At 42.3% G+C, this 12089-nt stretch overlaps 1 protein-coding gene across 1 annotated transcript; it reads right to left on the reverse strand.

Moving 5' to 3' along the window:
* Positions 1–10899: 10899 nt before the first annotated feature.
* LOC136747036 (olfactory receptor 5M5-like) lies at positions 10900–11832 on the reverse strand. The gene has a single exon (XM_066699991.1). It carries the CDS (start codon positions 11830–11832, stop codon positions 10900–10902), a length of 933 nt encoding a protein of 310 aa, XP_066556088.1.
* Positions 11833–12089: the final 257 nt, after the last annotated feature.

The raw sequence follows: 12089 nt of genomic DNA on the forward strand, positions 1-12089 counted from the left end.
GTGTTTTGATGATGGTAGTGGAGAGCACTGTCTAACATGTTGGTCTAAAATCTCCCATAGGTGTTTAATTAGGCTGAGATCTGGTGACTGCGAAGTCCATAGCATATGATTCACATAATTTTCATAGTCATCAAACCAGTGACCCCTCATGCCCTGTCAATGGGGGCATTGTCATCTTGGAAGAGACCACTCCCATCAGCATATAAATGTTTCAGCAGAGACTAAAGTTGATCACTCAGAATAACTTTGTAATTTTTTGCAGTTACCCTTCCGTCTAAGGGGACAAGTGGACCCAAACCATGCCAGGAAAATGCCCCCCACAGCATAACAGAGCCTCCGGACCCCCTCACTATAGGGGTCAAGCCGTCAGGCCTGTACCGTTCTCTTGGCATCGCCACACATGCACTTGTCCACTTGTCGAGAATATGGTGAAGGATGACTCTCCTGACCATATCACTTTTTTCCACATCTCTGTAGAACAGTGCCTATGGTTTTTGCACCACTGAACTCACAAATGTGCATTTGTCTTTGTAATGAGGGGTTTATGAACTGCAGCCCTACTGTAATGTCCCTCTCTGTGTGTTCTTGACGGACTGTTCTTGCTGACACAGTCTGATCACATACTGCATTGACATTCTCAGTCACCTGGGAAAGAGTTGCTCTTCCGTTTTTCCTTACATATTGCAGTAAGTCATGGTCATGGAATGTGTGCTTTCAACAACAATTTCCAACGCTAATTACTGAAGTCCTTCCCATAGATATACATGCAGTAACTTTAGTCACTGTTCCTATTGAAACACTAGCGAGTTGAGCAGTCTTTGTGACTGAAGCTCCTGCCATTCGTGCCCCAATAGTGACCCCTCTTTCAAAGTCACTGAAATTCTTTCCTCTTGCCATTTTGATCCAAAATCGATGTCAACTGGGCCTGCTCAGCATTTTTATACATGCCATAGAGCATGATAGGATGTTAATTGCTAAATTTTATTCTGCAGTACACCTGTTTGCAGGCATCTGCATTCGTTATGTTCCTCCACTCATTTATTCAGGTTTTTCCTTTAATTTGTCACCCATCTGTATATATATATATATATATATATATATATATATATATATATATATATATATATATATATAGATAGATAGATAGATAGATAGATAGATAGATAGATATAAATTAAGCTTTTCAAATTAAACTGAAAATGAATCTACAGCTTCAGTATGATCAATGTGGTAATAAAATGTCACTCATTTCTCCCTAATTTGAACTCTAAATGCAGTAGCAGAGACCCAGGTAACTATTTTTTCCAGATGGGCAGAGATGACCCACTGCGTGCTCCTATGTCTTGTTTCTGCTGTCATACATTGCTTGGACAGACACGGTCGCCAACTGCATATCAAACAATATTCTACCACAGGGAATCCCAGCTATATTAGAGTACTGTATCCCCGCTGATCCATGGAGATTTACACTCTGTCTGCATTTTACAAGCTAGATTTGTGATGAATGGGGATGATGCTTATGAGCAGTAGTAGAAGTAGTAAATAACATTCTGTAATTTCATCAGTATGATTTTCATGTTTATGGTTTCTGGCTCTGTGGTTTGAAATACTGGAGCCTTGTACTGTACCTTAACATTCAAGTGCCTCTAGGCCTTTGATTCCTCCTGATTGCCGCCTCATTCTCACATCTGAGTGACCTTGTCTCTGGCACACGCTCTGAAGACTCTCCTTCGAATTTGATGCAGTTTCAGTACATATACGATGGGGTTAAAGAGGGGAGGGAAGACCAGGTACACCACAGCCATGATGTTGCGCAGGCTCTGAGGAAGAGTCTCTGAGCTGTACTTGCTGTACATTGCGTCAATAAAAGCAGAAATGGAAAAATTGATCAGAGCCATCAGATGGGGCAAGCAGGTCTGCATGAATTTACTCCTCTGTTCGATAGACTTTAAACATGCTCTAATGATCTGGATGTAAGTATATACAATGAAGAAGGCTTGTGCAAGCTGTGCAATTATAAGAATAAATCCATAGGCATTGCTTAGTGTGGTGGCTGTACATGAAAGCTTCACAACTGACTCGTCACAGTAAAGTTTGTCAATGTGAGAACCACATAGAGGTAGTGTGGAGATTAAATAGATTGTAATGAGTATCGCACAGAAAGGATAGCCCCAGACGAATAGTAGCAATTTCCTGACAGTCGTAGGAGTCATGACACTGTGGTATTGTAAGGGTCTGCATATTGCCACATACCTGTCATAAGCCATCACACTTAGAATAGTTATTTCACACATAACAGAAGTGTAGATCACATATGCTTGAGTCAAACATCCAGCATATGAGATCACATGAGAGTCAGAGAGGAAGTCGGCCAGCAGTTTGGGATAGAACCCAGCAGTTCCATACAGTCCATTGACACACAGGTTACAGAGGAGGATGTACATGGGCTCATGGAGGGTTTTCTCAATGAGGATTGTTGCGATCAGTGTCAAATTTACAACAACCATCAACAGGTAAAGAAGCAGAGTAAAAGCAAAGTAGATATTCTTATTTTTCTTTGATTCATTCAGTCCTGAAAGAGTAAAGACGGTAACCAGTGTAGAGTTCTCCATTTTGAACTTTGATGTCCTATGATTTCTGGTGGGGAAAAAACAAGTTCCTGTTAACATGACGATACATTGTAATGCTACCTGGAAATTGGACCAACGTAATAAGAGTTGGATTAAACTCATAACCAGATCTGAGTTAACATTTATGGATTGATGGTAGCCAAATTAATCAAAGAATAATTGAAACCATGACAGAATTAAAATGAAACTATATCTCAATAACAATTCACTGCTTTTCTCAATTTAGCCAAAGATAAAGTAAACACCCACGTGCCCAACACTTATTTATAAATCTCATTTTGTCTTTGTCTATCCTATACTATAGATGATCAGGTTTGCTGACATTACCTCATTGACATATCCAGGAGTTTTTCTGTAAGGGAAGCATTAGACTGCACTGAACTCAGCAGATTTATGTGCTTTATACTTCCCTCCGAGGGAACAGTCTGTGGGGATCTGCAATGATCAACACATCCTGAAAAAGTTGTGCCACAAGGCATTCTTTAATGAGCCCAATAACAAGGATGAGAAGTGAAGCCGCAGAAGACACATTCTCGACAGAGATCCTTTAATTAGTCAGGAGTTTTAGCATGAATTTAACAAGTATAATGATTTACAGAACCAATCATGTCAACTTACCCATTGAAACCATAACATAAACTATGGAAGTTCATTAGCCCCTAAAATTGGGGGGACCACATACAAATTTGAGTAATTCCTATACCATTCACCCAATTTGGATGTAACTACCCTCAATTTAAAGATGAAAGTCTACACTTAAAACACATCTTGATTGTTTTCTTTCAAATCCATTGACATAGTGTACAGAGCCAAAAATATGACAATTGTTTCACTGTCCAAATATTTGTGGACCTAGCTATATATATATATATATATATATATATATATATATATGACAAATTACAGGAAAAAACAACTTAAAGTGTCCCAGTAACCATGCCAGGAAAATGCCCCCAAAGCATAACAGAGCCTCCAGACCCCCTCTCTGTAGGGGTGAAGCAGCCAGACCTGAACCATTCTCTTGGTGTCACCATGCACTCTCTCACTTGTCAAGAATATGGTGAAGGATGACTCATCTGACCATGTAACTTTTTTCCCACATCTCTGTACACCAGTGCACCACTTGCACCACTTGCACCACTAAACTCTCAAATGTGCATTTGTCTTTGTAATGAGATGTTTATGCACTGCATAATAATAATAGTAATAATTAATAACATTAATACAACAACAATTTTGATATACAGAACCAATCATTTGAACTTATCAGAGAAAGACACTGTACAGTAAGATAAAACCATCAGATAAACCAGAAAACAACAATAAAGCTCTTTAGCACTTTAATGTGCAATAAAATACCATACAGAAACATGGTGAAGCTGTAATGTGAGTGTCATAAATAAAACCTGTCAACAGAGAATTACCAAATGTAACATCCTATTGCATATATATGAAAAGTCACATTACATGCAGTAAGGGTGTTCATCTACCCAATATAATGCCAGTAATCTTTGTCAGCTGTCAGAATAATTTGATGTTCGTAGTTTTGTAAATTAAACAATATATATATATATATATATATATATATATAAATTAAGCTTCTTGCTTCAAACTGAAAACAATCTGCTCTCCAGACTACAGAGGGATAAGGGGGTGGGTTCAAAGTGGGGGGAGGTTGGCAGTGGATGCACGGTGGGGTAGTGGTTAGAGCTGTATAAATGTACAAATATAAGTCACCCTGGATAAGAGTGTCTGTTAAATGACAAATAATGTAAAATAATGTAATGCAGGTGGGTGGGATGGTTCTATCTGTCCATAGTTTTTAGATTTTTCTGTATTGCGTTTTGTTTTGTTTGCATGTGTGCTTAATAACTTCATTACAACAAGAAATGTACATACATTTTGGTTAAATAAAATGCTGTTTAGGCCCTGTATAAAAACATTTAGTAATTTGAAAATTGGCCTGTAATTATCTAAAACAGAAGGGCCCAGAAGATACTTTTTAAGAATGGGTTGCACCACAGCATGCTTAAAATAAGACGGGACTTTATGATTTATCAAACTATCATTCTCTATTGACAAAAGACTTGAACCAACAACATCAACAACCTGTCTCAAAAAGCGAAGGGGGTTCAAACATCTAAAGAACAATAAGCAGAGTTCAGATGTTGGACAATAGACACCAGATACGAGAGAGTGATGGGCTCAAACTTACCTAGATAGGCCGAACTAGAAGAACCAAAAAGAGCTGGATCATGACTAAGATCAGGATCAACAATGGAGATGCTAGATCTAATAGTATCAATGTTCTCCATAAAAAAATGTAAAAAATGTTCACATGCTATCATTGATTCAACGAGAAATGTGATGAGACCAGGTTTTAGAACTGTATTTATTGTTTGAAATAAAACTTTAGGACTATGAGAATTTTGTGAAATTAAATCTGAAAAATATTGAACTTTAGCTGCCTTGATATAATGTTGATAAGAAATCATACATTTAAGCATATCATAAGATATCTGAATCCTATCTTTTTTCCACCTCCTCTCTGCTTTTCTCCATTTCTTTCTAAGTATCCGGCATTCCGTATTAAACCATAGTTGTGATCTAACTTTAGGTTTCACAGTTTTAAAAGGAGCAATCTAGTCCAAGATATCATTGCACACACAGTTAAAACAAGATACCAACCCGTCTAGCCCTAAACTAGATTGTGAAAACTCAGAAAACTTGCAGGCTGATGAAGAATTTAAAGTGCGAAAACGACGACCTAATAGCTTAAGAGTGGAAACTGACCCAGAAAATGAAACATTAAAAATAATAGGAAAATGGTCAGAAAGACAAATATTGTCTATAACTAAGCCACAATCAGGGATACCCCATAACTAAACCAAATCCAAAGTGTGGCCCTGCTTATGAGTGGAGCTTACCACAGATTGAGTAAGGTTAAAACAGTCCAACAGATGTAAAAAGTCTCTAACCAGAGGCTTGCTGGGACAACAAACATGAATGTTAAAATCACCTAAAATTAAAAGACTATCAGGATTCTATATCACAAAAGTTAAGAATTGATAGAATTAAAAAATAAAATCTTTTGATAATTGGGAGGTCTATATATAAGTGCACAAAGGATGGAACTATACATATCTACCTTAAATAATTGCACTTCAAAACTAGTGAAATCTTTTACCGATAATTATTGGCATTTAAAACAATTCTTAAAAATTGAGGCAACCCCCCCACCCCAGCCCACTGTCCTTGGAAAATTAAAAAAATTACAATCACCAGGAGATGCATCTAAGTGAGCATCAAATTCACCTACATTAAGCTAGGTCTCAGTCAGAAAAGTCCAGATCACTTGAAGAGATAAAATCATTTATCAAGAATGTTTTATTAGTGATGGATCTTCAAAGGCCATCTTCAAAGTAATACAAATTGTGGTATCAGTTCGTGTCTTTAAAAGGGGAACATAATCCAGCAGTAGAAGATTACTAGAATTAACTCCCCTCTTCCTAGGGTACTGTCGTGTTAACTGGTATTTTGACGACACCCCCCAAGGTTCTGGTGAAACAGAAACAAGGTATGAATACCTTAATTCACTCTTGTGGAATAAAAGAAGATCCAGCGGAAAGGCAAAGCGCTCTTCTCAGTCTCACCAACACCCTGCCTCGCTTGCCCCGTCTCCTGTTACGTTTAAAGAGTAATCCGGAGAGCCACAGATATCTGCCGGTAAGAATGCGATGAATGGAGGATCGAATGACTTCAGCCCACCTGAATTCCAACTGGAAATATCCACAGCAGAATTTCGAAGGCTGAAGAGAAAATTGCACTCATAAATGTGAAGAGAAGTGCCTCGGGGTACAAACAAACATAAAAGCAGGATGATGGGTGAAACATGCAAAACTTGCAACAGTAACACCACATGACGGCTCGCCGACAGACACACAACTCTATACCTATGGAACACCCCTCGAGTTGAGTGGGCCCCCAGAGGTTCAGGTACCGGGGTCCCGGTGGACTCGTAGGCCATGGTAATAGTGTCCACGATCCAATGCGAGAGGCGCTGCTTTGAAAGCGCCTGGCCCTGTGTCCGCGTCCATAAGACACAAACAGTTGGTCCGAATGCTTAATGTCCTGAGTGCTTTCCAAGTAGCACCTGAGTAGCACTCTCTTGCTCCAAAGCGAAGGGAGGAGGATGAAAAGCCATCTACTCAATAGGCTTGTTGAAATGGAGACAGCACTTTCGGGAGGAGCGCAGGGTTAGGCCGTAGTGTGACCCTGGAACCATCTCCCACAAAACGTACACACGATGGGTGTACGAACAGGGTGTGTAACTTGCTCACGCATTTTGCAGAGGTGATTGCCAGCACCACCTTAAGTGACACTAACTTCAATTCAGCTGAGTTTAGTGGCTCAAATGGGGTTTGGGAAAGTGCGTCCAGCACTACATCAAGGCGCTATGCATGCAGTGAATGGATGCGAGAAGGCTGTAGCCATTGAGCTGCCTTCAGAAACTACTCAGCCAGGAAATGAGACCCAGGAGGCTCGACATCAATTCAGACATGGCATGCGGAGATGGCCGCCAGATACACTTTGAGCGTGGATGGGGACTTACCCTGGTCCTACAGCTCCTGTAAAAATTGTAATATGGGGCAATTAATTGGGTCTTGACCGCCGTCTTGGCACCAGGTGCTAAACGTCCTCCAGCGGTAGGAATATTGCGACCTCGTAGAGGGAGCTCTCACCGACTGAATAGTGGCTACTACCACGTCTGACAGACCCCAGGCAATCAAACGCTCCTGCTCAGGGACTGGACACTTCGCTTGTGCAATAGGGATGTGAAACTAAGCGACTTTCAGATCCACCTGAATGAACCAGTTACTGGGCTTGATGGCCTGGGACATGGTGCGTAGGTTGAGTGTGCTGAAGCACAATACCCTGCGGTGGCAGTTCAGGGGTCTCCAAATCAAGATGGGGTGGAAACCATTAAGAAGTGTGTGGATTAGAATCTCCCGTACTGCTCCAGTGGGGGTGCTTCACAGAATGCTTGCTTCTTCAGGAGAGCCTCAGCCAGCTGGGCCAGGTAAAGGGCCAATAGGCTTTTGTGTTACGCAGGTGAGCTGATTGGGCTTCAGCCTCATAGGCCCTCTGGAGTGGAGTCTCCATCATGCGATATTCCCTTTTAGGACAGGTCAAGTCACATGACTCCTTGGACAGCGGGGTTAAGGAGACTGGCGTGGTGACGGTGTAGTTCACTCTGGGGAAATCCACCAGCTTCAGCTGCACCCTGGGTTGTGGCATAGGCTTCTTCTCCCTGAGCCTGAGCAGGGGGGCCATTGCCGGACGGTTCCAGGTGGCTCTCAGGTCCAGTAGCAGCGGGAGGGCCCCTATGGGCTGCTGCGGCTGGTGCTCCCTCTCAAACCTGGAGCATGGGGAAGTGGGGTCAGAGGGCCAGGGGATCTGCAGGCAATCCACGGCTCTCTGGATCACCGCCCAGAACTTCTGGTCCTGACTTACAGGAGCAGGGGAAGTGTAGTCACTTAATGAAATCGGGGGGAGCAAGACCAGATTCCCTGTCTGCTGCCCTTGTCCATAGAGGCTCCCCTCAGAGTCCAATGGCACATGGGCCGGCGGTGGAGACTCGAGATGTGGGGGGATCAGGGCCTGGGCTTCTGTTTGCGCTGCCTGCGCAGACAGGAGGGCGCAGATGTGGTCCATCCTGCTATTCAGGGCAAGGATGACCATATCTCGCTGTCTGTCTGCAGAGCTGGACCTCCGATGCAAACGGAACTCGCCGATGTAAGTGCATCTCCACTTGGGAATATTAAGGACATGGGGCACTGCAACACCAATCAGATGCAACCTTGCTGTTGCCGGACAGAACACTGTGTATCCAGACACCGGAATGTGGGATACAAACGCCGCGTAGGCCCGTAGACTTAACCACACCATGTGTGCTGGGGTTTCCAGGGACACCGGGTGATGTGGGGTCCGGGGGGCCGAGGGTAGTATGTCACCAGCCAAAGCAGGGCATAGAACAGACCTCACCCGCGGATGGTGGAGGGCAGCAGAGCTCAATCCCAAACTGAGAGAGTGAGATCTCCTACAACCACAGCTGCGGGCTGTAGTCCGGTGCAAGCCGGCACAGGAGCACCTCTCTCGGGCAAGATCTCTTACGATAGACCGAGGCTTAGACCGGGTGGCCAGGCCTCAGATTTTACTGCCTGTGCTAGCGCTCCTGCTTTGGAGGAAAAAGCCCTGTGGACAAAAAACCAACACAGCAAGCAATCGGATAATATATGGCACTATATTAACATGATTATTATTTTTAAATGCTCTATTTGTGAACCGAAACTGGAACCGAAAGTGCAGCCGGACCTCCGGTGTGCGGACAGGACAGAATCGGGATTAGCTATCAATAATAACTAAACACACACAAGACAGAGACGATGTGTATCGAAAACTGTGGTGAACAACACTATGAAATGAGCCAGCCAGCCGAAATACGCAGTTTGATTGTTTATTACAAACACAGACACAGAGAGCTTACGTTCCTGAGTCAAGCGAAGAGGCAAAAGAGGATAAACCTGCGCGGACGTCACGTTTTATAGAACAGGAAGTGGGAAGGGACCTGTTCTGTGTGACGAGCGCAGGGGCCAATGGCAGCTTTGATAGAGTGACATTTCGATCGGGTTCCCGTGTAAGTGCGCAGAAACCCCTCCCCCTTGGGCAGTGCTTCCGACTTGAAAGATAACATCCCTTTCTCTTTAAGTGTGCTTGTAAGGAAGCAGTGCCGTCAGGGGGAACCAGGTACAGAGTGAGGTAGTCACGTACAGGCTGGCCATCAAACAATAATGTCCAGGACAATCCAGAATCAATTATCAGGTGAACAGGCCAGTAGGGAGAATCCGGGAATCAGTGGTCATAGTACACGTGGAGGTCGTAAACAGGCAATCAATAATAAAGGAGAATCCTGAAAAATGAAACCAGACAGAAGAAAAGACAACATTGAATGGGAGTCACAGAGGAGTTTATATGTGTAGCAGAGGGGAGCAGAGGGCAGTGAAGGAGTGTGCTGTTCCAATGGGAGTTTGAGGATGACAGAGCAAGTGCACATGGTGCCGAAGAATGTAAAGTGGCTGATTGCTGGGGAACATGAGGGTTTAGTATTCGGGTGATGATGACCTCTGGTGGTAAGGTTATGAATTGTGTGATGTTTGGGATGAAACACTGACAGTGCTGACTTTCTTTTTCTTGTATTTATTTTTAATGTGATTTATCATTAGCCTATATCTTTGGGAAAATTATCTAATTCTAAAATACAACATTAATTGAATCACAGTAAATGGGACACATTTCAGGGATTATACATTGCAGGGTCATATTTTATACAAACTCGTATTCAAGATTTATAAACTAGTAATTAATCTTTCTTATAATTCAGTTGAAAGAAACTCTTAATTTCAGCAGAGGATAAAGTGTCCTTAACTGACAGGATGGTTGTATCTGCTTGACCTACAGGTTCTGCACATTTCATTAGCTGTCCTGACCTCTTCCTCATTTTATCAACCAAGCAGAAAAACATCAAGATTGAGGACGAGGATCTAAGTGGGGTTGATTAGGAGCATGTATCTCTGTGCTCTGACTGCTGTGTCCATTCAGGCTGCTGCAGTGTCTCTGTAGTCGGACCCATTCCCCAGTGTGACCTCAGTGGGCTGCTGCTGTTTTGTAACAGGTAATTATTGTGTAATTGTTCCTTCTCTCCTCACGCTGCTGTTGACAAGGTCTCTCTCTTTTTCCTGTTGATATCCACTGGTGTTAAGCATGGCACGGTGCTCCAGAACACAGCTAAAATGGTGTCCAACTCTCAGTGAAAGCCATGCCCAAGGGGGTGCATGATCTGTTTTGTTTTGAACATTGAACATGATTGTGATTCTCTCTCACGTGTGTCAGCTTGTTTCTAATTAAGATTTGGCCACTTTCATTTAGTAAGAGCAGATGGGTGATTTCAAAATGTTTTAATTTAACCAAGTCTATCAGGATCTTTCACTCCATTTAACCTTTCTCCCTGATTTGAACTCTCAATGCATTAACAGACATCCAGGTCAAAACTTTTTTTTCAGATGGGTAGAAATGACCCACTAAATCACAGTTTGTAATTAAATCAGTATCATATTCATGTTTACTGTTTCTGTCTGTCTGGTTGAAAGTACTGGCGCTAAACATTTAGGTGCCTCTGGGCCTTTGATGCCTCCTGACTGCCACCTCACTCTCACATCTGAGTGACCTTGTCTCTGGCACATGCTCTGAAGACCCTCCTTCGGATCTGATGCAGTTTCAGTCCGTATACGAGGGGGTTGAAGAGGGGTGGGATGAGCAGGTATTCCATGGCCATGATGTTGCGCAGGCTCTGAGAAAGAGTCTCTGTGCCATACCTGCTGTACATCACATCAATAGAAGCAGAAATGGCAAAATTGATCAAAGCCATCAGATGGGGCAAGCAAGTCTGCATGAATTTACTCCTCTGTTCGACAGACTTCAAACATGCTCTAATGATCTGGATGTAAGTATATATAATGAAGAAGGCTTGTGCAAGCTGTGCACTTATGAGAATAAATCCATAGGCACTGCTTAGTGTGGTGGTTGTACATGAAAGCTTCACAACTGACCAAGTGTCACAGTAAAGTTTGTCAATGTGAGAACCACATACAGGTAGTGTGTAGGTTAAATATATTGCAATGAGTATGGAACAGAAAGGATAGACCCAGGCAAACAGTAGCAATTTCCCCACAGTCAGAGGAGTCATGACACTGTGGTATTGTAAGGGTCTGCATATTGCCACGTACCTGTCATAAGCCATCACTGTCAAAATTGTTATTTCACACATAACAGAAGTGTAGATCACATATGCTTGAGTCAAACATCCAGCGTATGAGATCACATGAGAGTCAGAGAGGAAGTCGGACAGCAGTTTGGGATAGAACCCAGCAGTTCCATACAGTCCATTGACACACAGGTTACAGAGGAGGATGTACATGGGCTCATGGAGGGTTTTCTCAATGATTATTGTTGCGATCAGTGTCAAATTTACAACAACCATCAACAGGTAAAGAAGGAGAGTAAACGCAAAGTAGATATTCTTATTTGCCCTTGATTCGTTCAGTCCAGAAAGAGTAAAGACTGTAATTAGTGTAGAGTTCTGCATTTTGAAAAAGGCTGTCCTACAATTTCTGGGGGGAAGCAAGACATTTATGTTAAGATGTAGATACATTTGAATACTATATCTGGAAATAGGACCAAGCTAATTAGAGTTAGATAAGATTCATAACCAAATCTGAGTCTATAGTTATGAATTAAGTGGCAGAGTAAATTATTATTTCATTAGTCAATTATTATTACAGTTATTCTCAGTTTCACCAATGATAAAGAAACAGTGCCCAACACTTGACATGAAAATAAAAA

This window comes from Amia ocellicauda, chromosome 3, assembly GCF_036373705.1.
Source record: "Amia ocellicauda isolate fAmiCal2 chromosome 3, fAmiCal2.hap1, whole genome shotgun sequence".
Classification (NCBI taxonomy): Eukaryota; Metazoa; Chordata; class Actinopteri; order Amiiformes; family Amiidae; genus Amia; species Amia ocellicauda.